At 42.2% G+C, this 21,980-nt stretch overlaps 1 protein-coding gene across 5 annotated transcripts in view; it reads left to right on the forward strand.

Annotated features, from left to right (window-relative positions):
- Positions 1-773: 773 nt before the first annotated feature.
- The window catches only part of SH3D19 (SH3 domain containing 19), a 199,596-nt gene continuing 178,389 nt past the window's right edge, over positions 774-21,980 (forward strand). For 4 of the 5 annotated variants that reach the window (XM_045998241.1, XM_045998242.1, XM_045998244.1 and 1 more), the window contains exon 1: positions 774-2,486. In XM_045998241.1, coding sequence (XP_045854197.1) covers positions 1,886-2,486 — 601 coding nt within the window. In that variant the 5' untranslated portion in view covers positions 774-1,885. The remainder of the gene's footprint in view (positions 2,487-21,980) is intronic. The other variant, XM_045998246.1, reaches the window with a different exon arrangement.

Genomic DNA, 21,980 nt, shown 5'->3' on the forward strand with positions numbered 1-21,980 from the left:
GAATATCATTTGTAAAGAAAATTCCTTCTCCAATGAATTATCTTGGCACCCTTTTCTGAGGTCATATCTCTATTATAAGATTTACCAAAGTTAGCCTTGTTTTGTGGTAAACTGGACAAATCTTTCTCTGTCATTGGAGAACAGGGAGTATGTTTTGCTCATTTAAAACGAGAAAGTCGGGGCACCTGGTCGGCTTAGTCAGGGGAGTGTGCAACTCTTGATCTCAGGGTCATGAGTTCAAGCCGCACGTTGGGTGTGGAGCCTACTGAAAAAAAAAATGGTTAAGATAGTAAATTTTATGTTAAGAATTGAAAAAAAAATGTGAAAACCTATATGAAGAACACCTACCATAGGGCCTGAAAGTAAATATTTCCTTCCCTCTTTTGAGTCTCCCCACAGCACTTAGTGTGGTATTTGGCACAAAATAGTTCCCATAAATGTTTGCTGAATGTAAAGTGGGCTTGAGCATGCACTCCAAAAGAAGCAGGTGGCTTCTGAAAGCTCTGACTGGATGGGAGGTCCAGAGCACCTTCAGGCCTCTTCAAACTAAGAATCTGAATAATCCCAGAGACTGACTCCCAACAGCTAAGTGAAGTTGTGAAGTTGTCAGAGTAGGAGCCTTCAAGTGATTTCCCATCCTTGAAGGTAAGTTACAAACAGGCTTTCACTTAAAGTGAACCCAAGCACTTAGAACGACCTGACAGGTCCAGAACACTTTTTTCCCTAGTTCAATTTCAAATTCTCCAGATGTCTACTTATTTAACTGCTTATGCAATAATAAAATTTTAACTTGTGAATTTGACCTCATTTCCACAAAATCGATTGTGGTTCTTATCTGCCTAAAAGCAGAACGATTTTTTTCAGGCAGCAACAACCACCATTGAAAAGGCAAAGAAACGGCACTCAGGTACAGCAGGCAATTCTATTTTCAGTGACCCTTTTCTCCCTTTCTTTTTCTCTCACATGCTGACATCAGGAACTTTCCCAATCTCTCAGAAATAGAGCACCAAGCTGGAGATAAAGTCCTGTTCATTCCACCAGGGAGTTTCCTACAGGTTCATGTCCAGACAGTGTTCCTGCCAAAAATATTGCTTGGATATTTTTCTGAGATTCTAGGATCTGCACCTCTCTGTTGAGAATGTGTGTATATGCAAGTCCTGAACTTAAGATGTCTACTATACAGATACACTTAATAACTTTCTCTTACCTTTTCACCTTTGAAAAACATTCACGGAGGAGGTCTCATAGCTAAGTGCTTCAAATTACAGTTTCTCACTCCAGCGCCAAATCACTTCTTTGCAATTAATCAGATACATGGTTCTTAAACACATTTTCTTCTAGGGGTTGTGGCCACTTTCTAACCCTAAGGTAAATAGTATACAGCAAGGCTGGGGAAAAAAAACCCCAATTTTTAAAAATTAGACTATGTATCTTAGGTTCACAGCAAAATTGAGCTAAGACTGAGATTTCACAAATAACCCCCTTGCACAGCCTCCCCCATTATCAACATCTGGGAGAGAGTGATCCATCCATTTGTTGTAACTGAGGAACACCTCATAATCTTGACACATCACAATCACCCAAAGCCCACTGTTTACACTGGGGTTCCGTGGATGTTGTACGCGCTATGAGTTTGGACAAATGTATACTGACATGTATTCACCGTTACAATATACAAAATCATTTCACTGCCCTAGAAATCCTGTATCCTGGCGAGAGTCCATTTAAAAGGGAGCTATGAGAGGAAAAGAAGAAAAGCGTGCAACCCAGACGCTTGACCAAACTCCACGTTTGTTTCCAAGTTGAGGGCTCCCCGCCGACGGGCTCTCCAAGTCCAGCCAAGGGAAGGTTGCTCCTCCCCCCGCTTTGTGTAAGTGTCAAGCAAATGGGTTTCCTGTTGACACCCGAATGTCGTGAAAGGGCAGGAAGAGGCCAAGTCACCTCCTCTTTCCCGGCTTCGTATCCCATTTATTTATTTTGTACTCGTTTGTTTTGGTCGGGCGGGCGGTTCCAGCGTGAGGCTGTGGGGCGGCCCCAGCGCGGTAACCCCTCCCCCGGGAGGCGAGGCCTGGCCACCACCCGCCCCATCCCGGCTCCAACTCTGCCGGGCGGGGAAGGGAAGGAGAAAGGGGGAAAGAGTGGGAGACTGAAAGCGGGAGAAGGAGGCCTCTGGTGCGCCGCGAGGAGGCGGGGAAAGCGGCCCGCCCGAGCCAGGCCGCTCCCCCGCGGGCTGCAGGTGGAGTCCGCAGAGGTAGCCGCCGCCGCCGCCTCCCCGGGCCCGAGGGCGCTGGCGTGGAGCGCGCGGTGCTTCGGACCCGGCGCCGAGGCCCACGGCTCGCCTGCCGTTCCCGGGCTGCGCCTCTGCGCCTCGTCCATGGCTGAGGGCCGGCGGCGGGAGGACGAGGAGGAAGAGCTGCGCGAGCGCCGCGAGTTCGGGGGCCCGCGCCGCGCCCGGGGCCGTGCGCTGTCGGGCCACTCGGCCGCAGGTGAGGGGCGCGGCCCCCGCGAGGGGCTACGGGGAGGAGGGGACCGTGGGCCGGGCGCCCCGGGGCCGCGCAGGTCCTGCCCCGGACGGCGGCGGCCGCTCACCCGCCCGGCTGCGACCGGCATCTTTCACTCTGCGCGGGGAGACGCAGGAAGAGTGGCTTTTCCATCCTCGTCCTCACTTTCGGGCCGAGCCCCCGGGCAATCCAAACTGGTCGGTACCTGCGAGTGGTCCTGGCGGCGAAACCACAGACGTTTCGTGCGCGCTAAATCTAGGAGCTGCTGGCTGGAACTTGGCGGCCCGGGTGACGGCTTGTCTCTAGATGAGTCAGGGCCGGTGCAGAATTCTCTGGGTCCGGCCATCTCGGGGGACGACCCCGCCCGATGGGTTGGCCTGCTCGGCGGCTGCCAGGTGGAACCGTGTGCTGGTTCCAAGTCTGGTTTCGTGTCTCTTGAACTTCGGACTTTGATTCTGCCCAACCCCCACCGCCCGAGTTCCCCAGCTGTCTGTAGCACTTGCTTGAGAGTTGCTCTGTGAGCCCTCCAGTCCAGCATGTGGCATGCCAGAAGGCAGTTCGTTTGGACCGAGACTCGTTTCTGGGCCTGTAGTTACTTTTATGGTCTTGTGCTTTTGGGTGTACAAAGGCGGCTTGGATCAATAGTTTGGAACTTAAGTGGAAGAGTAGGTAGATCCACACCCCTTCTCTGTTCCTGGGTCAGCTTTTCAATCAAACGTAATGGAGAGGAAATTCTTTGGCCTTTGTATAAAATGGCATTAGCCACGTATCTACACACTGGAGGGAAGAACAAACTTAGGGAGATGACAGCAGGAGGGAGGTAGAGAAGTGAGAAAGATTTAGATGAGAACGAGTTAGTAAAGCTTCTTTAGAAAATGGACCATAGTAAACATTCCATCAAGTCATGGAGAAGCTTTTCTGTATGGCTTAACCTGAGGGAAAATTGGAGAATTAAGAGAAAAGAACAGATCTGAGGGGAACCAATGAGGGTTAGAAAATGGGATGAAGGAAAAGAATTTAGTGGAACAAAAAGAAATAGTCAATTTGATGCCCTTGGTAGGATCTTGGAACCTTAAAAATAATTCTTGATGCCCATTACAAGGGCTTTTCATCAAAATAAGGCATTTGACTTTCTGCATGAACACTAGTCGTTTTGAAAGTACTTGATATTTTGTTCAATATAATCCAGACTAATGAAATCATGGGCAGTTGCTAGATATGAATTAATATTTCTTGCAAGAATACAATGAAAAAACTTCACAAAGATATACCTCCATTGGATTCCTGTTATCTTCAGCAAAAAGCTTCACTTCCTCTTACAATGGACTGTAGTGTGAAGAGTGTTGGAGGTCAGACTAGATATGATCCAGATATATGTTCATCATTTAGTTGCAATATTTGTGTTTATTCCAAGGCTGGCAGAAGCTTTTCTAGGTTCTGTGATATTACTTTGCTGGATCTGACATTGTGTACGTTTTCACTCAGAAACTGGTGTTTGCAGTTTCTAACCATGTAATATGTCCTATTTCCATTAAGCAGTGAGGGATGGAAATATGGAGCGGGCAGAGGGTTAAACTTCCAACAATTGGTCTTCTTTGTTTTGCGATACATTATTTAATAGCTCACATTCCTTTACAAGCTCTGCTCCTCTTTCTGCTCATTAGTTCACGTGTCTTTTAGACACCATTGCATTCCTTACCAAGCTTGGGCATTCGTTAGTTCTGTTTGTGTTAGATACTGTTCTCTGTCCAGGTGAGAATGTGAACTGACCCAGAGGCTTAGCGTTTTTTCTGCGTATCCTCTGTCTTTCTAATCTTTGACCTCTCCGGTTCTCACTGCTTCCTTCTTCCTCCACGATTTTACAATCTAGATTTTCTCTTTGATCTCACATAACTCGACACCATACATTTGGGGTGTATGGACTGGGGGAGTCTGTGAACGCCTTCTCTTCCTGCTAACTGTAGGTGTGGTTGGAAGGTGTGTTTATTTTTGCAATATACATTCGGAAGAGTGGATAAAGCCTATAAACTATAAAGTGAAACTTTTGTAACCTATGTCCAAATCAAGAAATAGAATATTGTCAGTTCCCTAGAAGCAGACTCTGATGCCTCCAGGTCATGGCCTCTTCCTTGAGGAAACTACTTTTTTGACTTTTGTGATTATTATTTCTTGCTTTTCTGTACAGGCTTACCTGTATGCATATGCATCCCTATACAGTATTATTATTTTACCTATTTTAAAACTTCATATGAGTGGAACCATGCCATCTGTATTCTTTAGTGTTATGCTTTTTTCATTCAATATTGTTTGTAAGATTTATCCATATTGTTATATGCTGCTGTAGTTTATTTTCATTGCATAAATATATCACCCTTTTTGTCTGTCATTTTTTATTGATTTACTGGAGTTCTTACAAAGGAATCTGAAGTTTTGTTGGTTCCATATGTTGCAAATATCTTCTTCCACTCAGCCTTATTTTTTAAAAATTTCTTTATGGTTTCTTTTGATGTGGAAATTCTGAATTTTAATGTAGGTGTATTTATGAATCTTTCTTTATAGTTTGTGTCCCTCTTCCCCCTACTGTGTCGCTGTGTTAAGAATGCTTTTCCTGGGTGCCTGGGTGGCTCAGTGGGTTAAAGCCTCTGCCTTCGGCTCAGGTCATGATCCCAGGATCCTGGGATCGACTCCAGAGCCCCACATCGGGCTCTCTGCTCAGCGGGGAGCCTGCTTCCCCCTCTTTCTCTGCCTGACTCCCTGCCTACTCGTGATCTCTGTTTGTCAAATAAATAAATAAAATCTTAAAAAAAAAAAAAAAGAATGCTTTTCCTACCCCAGGGTCATGAAGGTATATGAGATCCTATGAGAATATATGAGATCCTAATCTCATATATTCCCTAAAAGTTCTGTAGCTTTCTTTGGGAAGAGAGACCACAGCTTTCATCAGACTCTCAAATGTGTCTGAGACCTTCTGGCTCACCTTCAACATTTTTTTTAAAGCTTTTTTTTTTTTTTTTTTAAAGATTTTATTTATTTATTTGACAGACTGAGATCACAAAGCAGGCAAAGAGGCAGGCAGAGAGAGAGAGAAAGGGAGAAGCAGGCTCCTTGCTGAGCAGAGAGCCCGATATGGGGCTCGATCCCAGGACCCTGGGATCATGACCTGAGCTGAAGGCAGAGGCTTTAATCCACTGAGCCACCCAGGCGCCCCTTTTTTTTTTTTTTTAAAGATTTTATTTATTTGTGTGACAGAGAGATCACAAGTAGGCAGAGAGGCAGACAGAGAGAGAGGAAGGGAAGCAGGTTCTTTGCTGAGCAGAGAGCCTGACATGGGGCTCTGTCCCAGGACTCCGGGATCATGACCTGAGCTGAAGGCAGAGGCTTTAACCCACTGAGCCACCCAGGTGCCCCACCTTCAACATTTTTATATTGTTTCTTCAAAGGGCAGGGAATACATGATTCTAGGACCTCCCCTTATCACCAGGAAGAGTGGTAGGCATTAATAGGGTTTAGAAAATACTAAATAAATTTATTCTTTCAGTATGTTGATGACCTTATGGTAAACTCTGGAAGGACGGCTATAACTTTTTCCATGTGTTCTGAGGAAAATAAGTAATATTGTTAGTATGAGGGCACAGAATAAAATTTACGTTCACCATGAATCAGATGTTTCTTATCCCCTGTGAGGTTAGTATTATTTTCTCCATTTTATAATTGAAAAGATTCAGGTTCAGAAATACTTAAGCAACTTGCCCAGGATCTATCAGCTAGTAAATGAAAGAATGGGGACTTGAATCCAAGCCTTTTTGATTTGGAAACCCCCTGTTTTTCCGTGCTATCCCACTGGCTGCTAATAGAAGTCAGTTGCTATTAATGCTCCACACATTTATGCCTGTATGTTGCTTGTTATATTTTACAAATACTTTACTTTTTTTTTTTAAGATTTTATTTATTTGTCAGAGAGAGCACGAGGACACAAGAAAGCAGAGTGGAGGCAGAGGCAGAGAGAGAAGCAGGCTCCCCGCTGAGCAAGGAGCCCAATGTGGGACTCGATTACTGGAGTCCGGGATCATGACCCAAGCCGAAGGCAGCAGCTGAACCGACTGAGCCACCCAGGTGTCCCAATACTTTACATTTATTTGGTGCTTTTCTGTGCTGAGGAAGGGCTTTCAAGGCCTCATTTAACTTGATTCTTATGAATAACCTGAGAGGGAAGAGGATATGTTTTGTTATTCCCATTTTAAAGACAAGTAAGTTGACAGGCGCCTGGATGGCTCAGTCAGTTAAGTGTCTGCCTTGGGCTCAGGCTGCGGTGCGGGGAGTTGGGCGAGGGAGGTGGGGGTTGGTTCTGAGGGTGAGCGCTGCATCTGGCTCACTGCTTAGCTCCCTGCTCAGCGGAGAGCCTGGTCGCCCCTCTCCCGCCCCCTTTGTGCTCTGCATGCACTCTCTTGCTCACTCTGGTTCTATCTCAAATAAATAAATAAAATCTTGAAAAAAAAAAGACAAGTAAATTGAAACTCAGAAATCTGAGAAGATTTAGTCTAAAATAATACAGGTGGTAGGTATAGCCTCACTTCAATTACCTCTCTTTTGTGTTTTAAGTCATAAACTACAGTTTTTTTGAGTTGATTCATGGGACATTCCAGGTCATATGGCCCAGTGTGCAGTTGTCTAAAAAGTTGAAGAAACTTATTTTAAGTCCCCTGGAATCTGTGGATACATTTATATGTTGTTTAAAGACCTGCATTCACCAAATTCTTTAAGAAGACCTGTCTAGGGGTGCCCGGGTGGCTCAATTGGTTAAGTGGTTAAGCGCCTGAATTCGGCTCACCTCATGATCTCAGGGTCCTGGGATCAAGCCCTGTGTGGGGCTCCCCACTCAATGGGGAGTCTGCTTATCCCCCTTTCTCTCCCTCTGCCCCTCCACCCCCACTTGTGCGTGTGCTCTCTCTCTCTCAAAAAGACAAATTCTTGGGGCGCCTGGGTGACTCAGTGGTTAAAGCCTCTGCCTTCGGCTCGGGTCATGATCCCAGGGTTCTGGGATCGAGCCCCACATGGGGCTTTCTGCTCTGCAGGGAGCCTGCTTCCTCCTCTCTCTCTGCCTGCCTCTCTGCCTGGTTGTGATTTCTCTCTGTCAAATAAATAAAATATTAAAAAAAAAAAAAGACAAATTCTTAAAAAATATGTCTAGCTATCCTCTTTAGGATAATATATGCAAAATGGTATAGAAAATACAGGGAACACAAAGAGATTTATAAATAAAATAGGATCCCTGTTTTTAAAAGAACATGTCATAGAATGAAGGAGGGTAAGGCCAATACCCTTTATTTATTTTTATTTTGTTTAAAAATAATTCTAGTATAATTAATGTAGTGTGATGTTAGCTTCAGGTGTACAGCATAGTGATTCGACAGTTCTGTACATTACTCAGTGCTCATCGTGACTTGTGTACTTCTTAATCCCCATCACCTATTTCACCCATCCCCCCCCACTTCCCCTCTGGTAACCACCAGTTTGTCACTATTTTTTTGTTGTTCTGTATGTTTAAGAGTCTCTTTTTGTCTGTCTTCTTTGTTCACTTGTTTGATTTCTTAAATTCCGCACATGAGTGAAATCATATGGTATTTGTCTTTCTCTGACTGACTGACTTGATTTGGCATTATACTCTCTAGCTCTATCCACGTCATTGCAAATGGCAAGATTTCATTCTTTTGATGACTGGATAATATTCCATTGTGTATATATATATCACATCTTCTTTATCCAGTTATCATTGGTGGTCACTTGGGCTCCTTCCATATCTCGACTATTATAAATAATGCTGCTACGAACATTAGGGTGCAGGCATCCTTTTGAATTAGTGTTCTAGTATCCTTTGGGTGAATACCTAGTAGTGGAATTACTGAATCATGTGGTAATTCTGTTTTTAATTTTTTCAAAAGATTTTATTTATTTATTTGACAGAGAGAGACACAGAGAGACAAAGAACACAAGCAGGGCGAGCAGGAGAGGGAGAAGCAGGCTTCCTGCTGAGCAGGCAGTCCGATGTGGGGCTCAATCCCAGGACCCTGTGATCATGACCTGAGCCGAGGGCAGAGGCTTTAACCCACTGAGCCACCCAGGCGCCCCACCTATTTTTAATTTTTTAAGTAACCTCCCTGCTGTTTCCCACAGTAGCTGTACCAGTTTGCATTCCCACCAGTAGTGCAAGAGGGTTCCTTTTTCTCCACTTCCTCACCAATACTTGTTTCTTGTGCTATTGAGTTCAGCCATTCTGACATGTGTGAGGTGATATCTCATTGTGATTTAGATACACATTTCCCCGATTTTTAGTGATGTTGAGCCTTTTTTCATATGTCTGTTGGCCATCTGTAGGTCTTCTTGGAGACATGTTTATTCATGTCTTCTGCCCATTTTCAATCGGATTATTTTTGTTTTTTGGTGTTAAGTTGTTGGAGTTCTTTATATATTTTGGATGCTAACATTGGATTGGTCATTTGCAAATACTTTCTCCCATTCGGTAGGTTGCCTTTCAGTTTTGTTGATTGTTTCTTTGCTGTGCAGAAGCTTTTTATTTTGATGCAGTCCCGGTAGTTTTTTTGCGGGATGCTTTTTTTTTTTTTGTGGGTTTATTTGCTTTTGTGTCCCTTACCCCGGGAGGCATATCTAGAAAAATGATGCTATGGCCAGTGTCAGAGAAATTACTGTCTGTGCTCTCTTCTAGGATTTTTATGGCTTCAGTTCTTGCATTAGGTCTTCAATCCATTTTGAGGGCTTTTTTGTGTGTATTGTATAAGAAAGTGATCCACTTTCACTTTTTTGCATATAGCTATCCAGTTTCTTTAGCACCATTTGTTGAGAGTCTTTTTCCCTCTGCATATTCTTGCCTCCTTTGTTGTAGATTAATTGACCGTGTCATCATGGGTTTATATCTGAGCTCCCTATTCTGTTGCATTGATCTGTGTCTCTTTTTGTGCCAGTACCATACTGGTTTGATTACTACAGCTTTGGTAGTGTAAACTGAAATCTGGGATTGTGATACCTCCAGTTTTGTTCTTTTTCTAAGTTTGCTTTGGCTATTTGGGCACTTTTGTGGTTCAATACAAATTTTAGGATCATTTGTTCTAGTTCTATGAAAAATGCTCTTGGTATTTTGATAGAGATTGCATTAAATCTGTATATTGCTTTGAGTAATATGGACTTTTTTTTTTTTTCCTAAAGATTTTATTTATTTATTTAACAGAGAGAGACACAGTGAGAGAGGGAACACAAGCAGGGTAGCAGACAGAGGGAGAAGCAGGCTCCCCACTGAGCAGGGAGTTTGATATGGGGCTCCATCCCAGGACCCTGGGATCGTGACCTGAGCCAAAGGCAGACACTTCACTAACTGAGCCACCCAGGCACCCCTGGACTTTTTTTTTTTTTTTTTTTTAAGATTTATCTTAAAGCAAGAACCTTTTTTTTTTTTTTTTTTTTAAGATTTATCTTAAAGCAAGAACCTGCAATCATGAGTGGCGGGGCAGAGGGAGAGAGATAATCCCAAGTAGCCACCCCACTGAGCGTGGAGCCTGCTGCAAGGCTGGATCACAACCCTGAGATCATGACCTGAGCCGAAATCAGGAGTCAGATGCTTAACCCAGTGAACCACTCATGTGCCCCTAATAGGGACATTTTAACAGTATTTGTTCTCCTAGTCCATGAACATGGAATACCTTTTCATTTGTCTGTGTCATCTTCAGTTTCCTTCACAGTGTTTTATAGTTCTCGAGGGCAGGTCTTTTACCTCTTTCATTAAATTTTTACCTACTTTATTATTTCTGGTGTAATTGTAAATAGAATTGTTTTCTTAATTTTCTGCTACTTCATTATTACTGTATAGAAATACAACAGATTCCTGTGTTTTGATTTTATATCCTATGACCTTACTGAATTCATTTATCTGTTCTAGTAGTTTTTTGGTGGAGTCTTAGGGTTTTCTATTTATAGTATCATGTCCTGTGCAAATAGTGAAAGTCTTATGTTTCCCTTACCAATTTGGATGCCTTTTATTCTTTTTTGCTGTCTGACTACTGTGGCTAGGACTTCTAGTACAGTGTTGAATAAAAGTGGTGAGAGTGGACATCCTTAATTGTTCCTAATCTTGGGGGAAAACCTCTGTTTTTCCCCTATTAAATATGATGTTAACTGTGGGTTTTTCATATATGGCCTTTATTATGTTGAGGTATGTTCCCTTGAAATGTAGTTTGTTGAGGGTTTTTATCATGAGTGGATGTTGTACTTTGTCAAATGCTTTTTCTGCATCTGTTGAAATGACTATGCTTTTTATCCTTTCTCTTGTGGATGTGATGTATCATGTTGATTAATTTGTGAATATTGAACCATCCTTGCATTCCAGGAATAAATCCCACTTAATCATAGTGAGTGATATTTTTTAATATATTGTGGATTTGGTTTGCTAATATTTTGTTGAGGATTTTTGCATCTAGGTTCATCATAGATATTGGCCTATAATTCTTTTTTTTTTTTTTTTTAATAGTTGTCTTGATCTGGTTTTGGTATCAGGGTAATGGCTGCCCTCATAGAATGAATTTGGAGGCTTTCCTTCCTCCTTTGTTTTTCTTGAAACCGTTTGAGAACAACAGGTATTAACTCCTCTTTATCTGTTTGGTGGAATTTATCTGTGAAATCATCTGGTCCTGGACTTTGGTTTATTGGGAGTTTTTTGACCACTGATTTTACTGGTAATCAGTCTATTCAAATCTTCTGTTTCTTCCTGCTTCAGTTTTGAGAGGTCATATGTTTCTAGGAATTTATCCATGTCTTCTATTGGGAGCTTGTATGTTTTTAGGAATTTATCCATGTCTTCTAGGCTAATACACTTTATAATGAAGGTAAATAAGAATATAAAGTAGTCCATGCTGACTACCAAAGGTACTTTTAGCAAAAGAACCAAACTGTCATGGTTCATTTTTTTTGGCTCACCTCTCACAAACGGTGTGACCTTGAACAGGTTACCTAACCTCTCTGTTTCCATTCCTTATTTGTGAAATAGGAATATTAATAGAGTCTGTTGCATAGAATTTGAGGATTAAATGAGTTAGTACAGTTAATATCCTTAGAACATGACGAGGCACGTAGTGAATACCTATAAAGTTACTTGTGTTTATTTATGTATACTTATGTTATTGTTAAAATAACTGACACTTAACTGAATCCACATTTTTCTTCATTTGGGAGAAGTCAATGGGATTTCAGTTGGTGGAGAAGGAGGAGGTAAACCTGCATCTTCAGCATTTAGTAATCTAATGTAGTTGTTTTGCTTTGGAGTTCATGCATTTTTTAGAAATGCATCAATTTTACAAGACCCCCAAAGACTGAGCGGAGTTCTTCATTTGGCATTTCTTGTCCCATACAGAATTTCAGCATGTCCTGTATCGACCTTTACCTTTTATTTATCATTAAAAATGAAAAGCTCATTCTTGCTTTTTATTTAGTTCAAAGTTAACCATGGTGCATCTCTTTATTCTTCTTTTTGTTAAATTTTGACATGACTCATTGGTGGTTCTAACTTCATTGGCACATTATATTCTGAGGGCAACATACTCTGTTTTCCCTTAGATCATTTCAGCTTTGCATTCAGTGGTACTTTGGAACTAATCCTCTGAACACTTGGGTTTTAATCAAGTCTCTCTGAATTAGCTTTGTTTAGCCTCTTGCAATTTATAGCATCTCTCTGGGCCTTGGTTTTTGCTTTATTAATTGAAAGGATGAGACTTCCAACTTTATACTTGAAGATTCTAGGAGATGAGAAGAAAAGTAACTTTTGACTTGGTTCATAGACGTTTGCCAAAGTGTGAGATAAGATCTTGGGCAATTTTCTTAGGGCTCTTTGTGAAGTGCGCTCCTGATGAGGGAGAATCCAAAAGTGCAAAGCTCAAGATGTTGCCTCACCTGGAGAGAGCAGTTACATTAGCTTCAATTGTCCTGCATGCTTAAGACAGGGGCTCCAGGGGCACCTGGCTGGCTCAGTGGGTTAAGCCTCTACCTTTGGCTCAGGTCATGATCCTCAGGGTCCTGGGATCTGGTCCTGCATCGGGCTCTCTGCTCACTGGGGAGCCTGCTTCCCCCTTTCTCTCTCTCTGCCTGCCTCTCTGCCTACTTGTGATCTCTGTCAAATAAATAAATAAAATCTTAAAAAAAAAAAAAAAGACAGGAGCTCCACTGATGAAGTGATGATCTACTTTGGTAATGGAAAACATGAGATGTGTTTTAGGTAATTTATAGTAAGGAGGGTAGGTGTGATGGGAATATTATCAATTAAGTACAAGTTGCAAATATATGTTTAGTAGCTTTGGAGCATAGAGGGGGTTAAGGTTGGGAAGGAAGTGGAAAGAGCCTGACACAAAGCAGGAAGGTAGCCTGCCTTCTCTTTATAAGGAGGTAGAAATCAGTTCTGTTCTCACATTAACTATAGGCCTCATCTTTAGGAGCTCTAAGCTTGCCTTTGGGTTGAAAATGGGTATATGGGGGAGTGTTGGAGGGTACAGGCTATAGACCATCTTATTTTATTTTAAAATTTATTTATTTGAGAGAGAGCATATATGAGCGAGAAAAAGGGGAAGGAAGGGCAGAGGGAGAGGGAGAGAATCTCAGACTCCACATTGAGCACGGAGCCTGATGTAGGATGTTCCATCCTACAAACCTGAGTTGAAATCAAGAGTCTCAATCAACTGAGCCACCCATGTCCCCCCCTCTTTCTTAAATAAGCTTCATTTTTAATTTTTTTAATTTTTAAATTAAAAAAAAATTTCATATTTTTATTTGTCGGGGAGAGGGAGAGAAAGTGCATAAGCAGGGGGAGCAGCGGGCAGAGGAAGCAGCAGACTCCCTGCCAAGCAAAGAGCCTGCCTGATGCAGTACTTGATCCCAAGACCCTGGGATCGTGACCTGAGCTGAAAGCAGATACTTAACTGACTGAGCCACCCAGGTATCCCACAACTTTGTTTTTTAGGATAGTTTTAGATTTGTAGGAAAGTTGTGAAGATAGTACATAGAGTTCCCACATACTCATATCCAGTTTCCCCTATTATTTACATCTTAACCAGTGTTGATACATCATTATCTAAAATCCATACTTTGTTCAGATTTTCTTAGCATTTACTTAATTCCTTTTTGTTTTGCAGGATCCTGTCTAAAATATCATATTACATGTAGTTGTGGTATCTCCTTAGGTTTCCCTTGGCTCCGATAGTTTCAAAAATTTTCCTTGTTTTGATGGTCTTGACAGTATTGAGGGCTACTGGCCAGATATTTTTGTAGGATGTCACTCTTGGGATTTGTCTGATACGTTTTTCTCGTGTTTAGAGTGGAGCTATGGGTGTTTGGGAAGTATGAATGTTTGCCACATTTTTATTGTATATTAAGTGTACATAATATTAACATCATTTATCACTGTTGATGTTGACCTTGATCGTTCAGCTGAGTTAGTATATTTTAGGTTTCTCTACTTCAGGGTTATGCTATCTACCCCCAAACCCCTTTCCATCCTGTAGGAAGTGAAGGAAATCACTGTGCATGGCCCACACTTAAGGAGGAAGGAGTTATGCTCTTACTTCTTGAGGGCAGAGTATCTACATCATTTTTTTTTAATCCCTCTGCATGGGAGATACCATTCTTTTTTTTTTTTTTTTTTTTTTTTTTTTTTACTGTCTCCTTCATTTCTTGAGGTTCTCTAAACATATGCCTTGGGGTTGTCTTTAGACCCTGCCTTTGGAGGGGACTGTAAGCTCAGTTCCTGAACCCTAATTCTGCCCAGAATATCTGGTGTGTCCTGATGTCAGGCATATAATATCATTTCATAATTAGAAAGGAAAGGCATAAAATACATGTCTGATTGAGGTGTCCTGTGATTAAAACTCATTCATACTAAAGTATCAGCATGTACAAAGGGCTAATATGAGTTGTGTTTCAGTTTTGGATATGGAGAGGAAGTTAGAGTTAGGAGAGGAATTTGGAAAAGCACTGGACTCAGATAACCAAATAATAACCAGTTAATATTTATTGTACACTGGGTACCAGGTAATATTGTAGTTGTTTTATGTTTAGTCCTTGTGCCAATTCTATGTGGTAGGTGTGATGATTTCCTTCACTCCTATAGATGAGAAACACAAGACCTAGGAGGGGTAAGTTATCTACTCAAGGTCACACAGCTAGGAAGTGACAGAGACTCCTAGTTGCCTACCCAGTATTCATTCCCTTCTTCCTTTAGTCAGTGGAACCCTGTATTGTCAAATGTGGCAGTGTGCCCACCTTGAAACTACTTCTACCAGCTTACTAATAAGATGCAAGTAAAAATTGAGTGGGGTTTCTAGGAAAGTACTTTAAAGAGGGGACTCGGGGGCACCTGGGTTAAGCCTCTGCCTTTTGCTCAGGTCCAATCGAGCCTCACCTCTGGCTCCCTTTATTTGAGAAAACATAAAATATTTGGTTAAAGCCACTGTTATCTTAGGCCTGTACAGCTAGGAGCTGAATGCAATTCCTGACTGATACAAATTCTAATTTGATCTTACTTTCTCTCCTTACCACCAGGGTTAATGCATTTTGATAACATGAGGTTACCTGAGGATACCTAGATTCTTGTTGCTGTTTTGTTCTTTATTATAATGTGACCACTGAAAAATCACTTAGGGCAGTCCCCCCACCCCCAATCTTTTGAAGGGGAATTACTGATTCTTAAATAGCTATACAAGTGTATTCCAGGGAAGGTGCTAGTTCCCTTTTGTGATGTAGAGTTCTTCAAGAGGGTGACAGTCCTCCTAGGACCAGTTGAAGGGAGCTGAAAAGGAAACCTATAGGATATGAAAACAGTTTTCTGATGTAGTCATTTTGCTTATTGCCAGGTCAGAATATTTCTTGGGGAATAAGTAAATGGAAGCTGTGGTGGGAGGTGATTTTGTCCCTCCTCTGCTGCATATGAGCAGGTTCACAATCGCATTGCTGATGAGCCCTACAAGGCATGCCAGGCCTACCACTTAGGATTCAGAGTTCATTTGAGTTTGATATTGCTGCCTTCATTGTTCTGGAGCATTGTTTCCTGAAAATACATTAATCAAGGAATCACTATGCTGGAAGATAACGAAATGCTTTTTCTCTGAGAGCTGGCCAAGAACAAGGGGCACAGAAGACAAGGTTTGCATAACCTGTGGAGAATTAGCTTTTCTTGCAATAAGAATCATCGTTTCCATACAGTCCTTTGAAACTAATACAGAGATGTTCACAAAAAACTGGAAGGACCCCCACATGGGGCCACTCATGTGGATGATCCCTTGTCACACTGCACCCTTTATTTCTTTATTTCCCCACAAGGACTCCTCCTTTAGACACACTGCTAGCTCAGTGAAGATAACTGGAACTCTGGGATTATAAAGTACAGTTGTGTTACCCAGTTGAGGTATAACTCTTGCCAGTGGAAGGTGTGGTTTTTAAGTAGAATTCATTTGGAATAAGGATTGCATTTGAATGTTCCTCTTGAATAGATGCTTAATAACGTGAAATGCCCAATACCACAAACATTGTACATCTTACACTGTTCTGTTCCTATTTCTTCTTAGAATATTTTCTTGAGGTATTAAACTTTATAACATGGCACGGGTATTTTTCACAGTTCTGTAGCAATGGGTGCCTAAACAGTGCTTCTCAAACTTTAATATGCCTATATAAATCACCTGGAGATCTTATAAAAATGTGATCCCTAATTTACTAGGTTTGGGGTGGTGCCTGATATTCTGCACTTCTGACAAGCTCCAGATGCTGCTGCTGCTGATCTCTGGACTACATTGTCTGTACCAGTGCCTACGTACAGTTACCTCTACACCTCAGTGCCAAGGTTCTCAACACTGGCTAGGCATCAGAACAGGTGCAGAACTTTAAAAAAGAGATGTATGCTCCTGACCCCATCTTCAGATTTCCTCATTAATTACTTCTGGAATAGTTGCTGGGGAGCTGGAATTTTGAACTTCCTCAATGTGAGGTGAGAGTCACTGCTCTAGTGTCTTACTAAAAAATTTGAGGTTGATTAGGGCACCTGGGTGGCTCAGTGGATTGGAGCCTCTGCCTTTGGCTCAGGTCATGATCCTGGGGTCTTGGGATCGAGCCCCACATCGGGCTCTCTGCTCAGCAGGAAGCCTGCTTCCCCCCCTCTCTCTGCCTGCCTCTCTGCCTACTTGTGATCTCTGTTTGTCAAATAAATAAATAAAGTCTTTAAAAAAAATGTGAGGTTGAGTGGTATCAGTGTGCTTTCTTGTAATTTGAACTGTTAGGTTTTTCCATCATAAGTAATTCATATTGTGATGACTTGTAGTCAAACAGAAGAAATAATCAGAATCCATCATGCATTTTTTTTAAAGATTTTCTTTATTTATTTGACAGACAGAGATCACAAGTAGGCAGAGAAGCAGGCAGAGAGAGAGGAGGAAGCAGGCTCCCTGCTGAGCAGAGAGCCCAATGTGGGGCTCGATCCCAGGACCCTGGGATCATGACCTGAGCCGAAGGCAGAGGCTTTAACCCACTGAGCCACCCAGGTGCCCCTCCATTATGCATTTTATACAGGGATTTTATTTAATCCCTTTATTATCTTGTAGCATAACGGGGCTGAACATAAATAATGTTGTTAAGACACTATCATTGAAGTAACTGGAAAGCAATGTATGTGATAGTTATGTATTTTCAGAGTGCAAGAAATAGAGGCCTGTTTGGCTAACCTCAGCTGATGGAGGCTTATTACAGGGATACACAGGTAAGCTGGAAGACACTAGAAATAGCCTCAGAAGTCATTTGGAAATACAGTTTGCTCTGGGAAACTGATAGCAAATAGTGACTCCAGAGAATATTTCTTTCAAAGTTGGGGTAACTGTCACTTGTATGTAGTGATACCACAAATTTTTTTTTTTGAAAGATTTTATTCATTTATTTGACAGAGAGAGAGAGATCACAAGTAGGCAGAGAGGCAGGCAGAGAGAGAGGAGGAAGCAGGCTCCCTGCGGAGCAGAGAGCCCGATGCGGGGCTCGATCCCAGGACCCTGAGATCATGACCTGAGCCGAAGGCAGCGGCTTAATCCACTGAGCCACCCAGGCGCCCAGTGATACCACAATTTTTGTGACTTAGTTTACTTTTTTCTGCTTCTATGGCTTCTAAAGTTACTGAAGAATTGGCTCTCTTGTTTTTCCTATAGTCAACTTCTTCAGGAAAGAGGCTCTAAGTATGTGGGCCAGCTACTGTCCTGTACCCTTTTGGGCAGCGTTCTCAGGCCAGTTTATCTCAGAAGCTCAGGACAAACTACTACCTTTTTGGACCCATCTCAGATCCCTTTTCCTAGGGGAGTTTGGTACTTGCGTAGGACAATTGAGAATCACCTACAGCTGTTTCTGTCACATAGGAGTTTAGATCTCGGGGGTGTTATGAGGCTTATTAGAATGTGGAGGATAAAGTTGGCAAACTCCATGCATGACCTGAATGCTCTTGACTTCCGGTTATGAGTTCCATAAGGGGAGAGACTTACTTTTTTTGGTTTTTTTTCCTGTGTTATAGCCTCATAACTCAGAACAGTGACTGGCACTTATGGTCAATACATTTCTGTCAAAATAGAATAGAATTGAACTATTAAGAAATGATTCAATGTGGTCTTTATTATTTTTGTTTTATTTTGACCCAGAACCTTATGTACACCCTGATGGAAAGCAAATTCCTACTTTGTTCATGGATTACCTTGTTAAGAAGAAAGGATATGCTCTGACACTAAGAAACTTCAGTTTTCCTCTTTCCTTTTCCTTGGTGGCTCAGTCAGTTAAGTAAGCGTCTGCCTTTAGCTCAGGTCATGATCCCAGCGTCCTGGAATCAAGCCCTGGCATTGGGCTCCCTGCTCAGTCCGTGAAGAACCTGTTTCTCCCTTTGCCTCTACTCTCCACCCCCCCCCTTCCCTCACTCTCTCTTTCTCAAATAAATAAATAAAATCTTTTAAAAAAAGAACTTTAGATTGTTTGCCACTTGCTGTTATCAGTACAGCTAGTGCCAGGCTTTGGTCTGAAAGGGCAGCAGATGGATGTCAAGTCCAGGGCTGGGAGTCCTTCCCCCATGGCCTCCCTTTGGGGTCTTCTAAGCCTGGGGCGGCAAAGCAGCTCCATGGGGCCTTGAAGTCGCAGGCGCCTTTGGCCCGCGGGCAGCGCAGCGCGGCCACCTCAGAAGGTTGCGCGTCTTCTGCGGCTCAGGGCGCCGCCATCTTGGATCCCCCTTGAACCTGCTTTTAACGTTCAAATGTGGATTTGGATACTTGGCCATGGAAAGGAGGCTGATTTTCAGGTAAGAAGAGTGACAGTGGGAAAATAGGAGTCACCCATACTTGCAGCCGCTGCTGCTGCCTGAAAGCCACAGGCCCCTGAGGAAGGAGTGACTGGCCGGGCAAGTGACGGATGGCGTGTAGGGCGTCAAAGCAAGCCGCAGCCCTGCGCACTCTACCTGACGTGGGAGGAGAGTTTGCGTTTGACAGCCTCCCGGGAGAGGGACGGTGGTACGGAACATTTGGTAGTAAGTCTTAGAGCGTTTTGCTGTTAGTGTAGAATGATGAGTTCTTAATGTAGTACTTGAAAGGAACAAACCTTTCAGTAGCTCCTTGGGCAGAAGGATTCTGTAAACTGTTGTTCACTGAGGAGAGGGGAAGCACCAAAATAAAGCAAAAGCATTTATTTGGGGTCTTCGAATTGCAGTTCAAGGGAACACAGATTCCGATAGCAACCCAGACTGTACCCTGTTGACGTTTAAGAGCCAGGGGTCTTTATTAGCAGTTTGGGGAAATAGCAGGAAATTGAAGTGTTTTCCAAAAATGATGATTGGGAGATGTAATTATATTTTACATTACAATGAATATTTTGAGTATAGTTATTAGGAAACTATTTTCTGCAGCGTCCAATTTTTTATCAAGAAGGTAGGTATAACAGTCTTGTGTTCAGTCATACGCTTTTGCCCAGCTCAATAGTGTAGTGTAGTTACTGTTTCAGAAAACAGGACGAAGTTTGAGTCCCTAAAGTAGAGCAGCTCATGTTCAGAGATTTTACACAGGTTCACGCTTTGCAGAAGGTGATTTGGTATTAATCACTTTCGTAGGTTTCTAGAGAATGTTTAATGATAATGTGGAATTACGGGTTTTAATTCCAATATTCTTTAGTTCTTTGCTCATTTAATTGAAAACTAGATTTCTTAACTCCCGTAGTAGGTCTTTTAAAAGTATCAACTTTTTGGCATGTTTGAACAAAATATTTTATTTATCAGTCACTGTTTAGTGCCTAATACATGTCAAGAACTCATATAATCCCCCTAATAATGCAAAGTCCAGATTCTGTTTTTCAGATGAGAAGATTGAGGCAAAGAGAAATTAAGTGGAGCTGAGCTTTGAACCCCTGCAGTCTTTTTTTCTCCTTTAATTTAAGAATTTATATATGGGAGTGCCTGGGTGGCTCAGTCAATTAAGAGTCTACTTTCGGCCCAGCTGATGATCCCTGGGTCCTGGGGCCCAACCTGCAGTAGGTCTGGTCTGACTCCCTGCTCAGCAGGGTGTCTGCTTCTCACTCTGCCCCTCTCCCTGCTTGTGCTTGCTCCAGCTTGTGCTCTCTCTGGCTCATGCTCTCTCTCTCTCTCTCTCTCTCTCAAGTAAATAAAATCTTAAAAAAAGAAAAATTTATATACAATAAAATTGACTTTTTTGGGGGTACATACTTCTCTGAACTTGAATACATGTATAGATTCATGAGACTACCCCCATTGTCAGGATAAAGAATGCTTTCATCACCTTGAAATGCCTGTGCTGGCCCTTATATTCAGACTTTCCCTACACCCTTAGCCCCTGGCAACCACTGATCTATTTTTCTGTGTCTGTAGTTTTACCTTCTCCAGAATATGGTATAAATGGAAGCATAATGAATCTGACCTTTGAGACTGGCTCCCAACACAATGTCCTGGAAATTCATTTGTATTGTTATATTGTATCAGTAGTCTGTTCCCTGTTACTACTGAGTAGAATTCTGTGACTGTACCACAGTTTATTTATCTATTTACCTAATGAAGGATATTTTAAGTTGTTTTCAGGTTTTGGAGATTTTGAATAAGCTACTATAAATATTCATGCATAGTTTTTTGTGTAGAAATTTTTATTTTCCTAGTGTAAGTACCTAGATACCAGTTTGCTGGCTCATAGGGTAAATGTATGTTTAACTTTATAAGAAACTGCCAAGCTATTTTCCAGAGTGGGGCTATACCATTTTGCATTATTGCTTTATGTCTGGAATTACATGTGTTCCACATCCTCATCAGCACTTGGTATTGGCAGGTTTTTCTTATTTGTTTTTGCTCTTCTGGTAGACTTATAGTAGTATTTCATTGTGGCTTTAATGTGCATTTCCTTAATGGATAATGATGTTGAGCATCTTTTCATGTGGTTAGTTGATATCCATATATCGTCTTTGCACATTTTATAATTAGGTTGGTTTTCATATTGTGGAGTTTTTAAGAGTTCTTCATATATTTTGCATTCAGATCTTTTGCTGCATGTGAGATTTGAAGATAGTTCTCCTAGTCTGTAGCTAATTTTTTCATTCTGTTAGCAGTATCTTTAGCTCTTTGAACATCTTGAAAATAGCTGGTTTAAAGTGTCTAGTAAGTCCAGTGTTTCCGCAGGAACCATTTATTCTAGATTGCGTCCCCCACCCCTGCCCCGTCTGTGGGCCATGTTTTCTTGTTTCTTTGTATTTCTTGTAATTTTTTTTTTGTGGAAAACTGGACATTTTGAATGTTACAATGTAGCAGTGCTGGAAATCAGATTCTTCTCCCACCACAAAGTTTATTATACTGCTTCTTTTAAGTGTTGTTTGTTTAGTGACTTTTTGAACTCATTTTGTAAAGTATGTATTCTTTGTGATGTGTGGCACTGAAGTATCAGTTTCATTACCTTAGTGGTCAGTTAGTGATTGGATAATTTCCCTTAAATGTCTTGAGTGCCCCAGCCCCCATCTCCGAGTCTTTGCAGTGGGCTCTGTGTGTGTATCACAGCATACACTCAAGGCCCAGCCAGGCAGTGTACAACTTGCTGTAGCCATCTACGGCCATACCACCCTGAACGCCCCTGATCTCGTCTGATCTCCGAAGCTAACCAGGGTCAGGCCTGGTTAGTACTTGGATGGGAGACAACTTGCTGTAGCCTTCACTTCCTGCTGGTGCAGAGCCTGAAGATCAGCCTGAGATGGGAGTTTAGGGCCTTCTCAGATCTTTTCTGAACATGTCCTCCCCTCCTCCCCAGCCCCGGGGAATGCACAGGGCTAGATTCCCAGGAATATGCGGAAGCTTTTCAAAGTCCTTACTCCCCAAAGCTTTTTATTCTCCAGGCTTTCCTCCCAATGTCTTTGGTTAGTCTGTTTCCCCCAACTGTTATCCATTGTCCC

Source organism: Meles meles, chromosome 2, assembly GCF_922984935.1.
Source record: "Meles meles chromosome 2, mMelMel3.1 paternal haplotype, whole genome shotgun sequence".
Lineage (NCBI taxonomy): Eukaryota > Metazoa > Chordata > Mammalia > Carnivora > Mustelidae > Meles > Meles meles.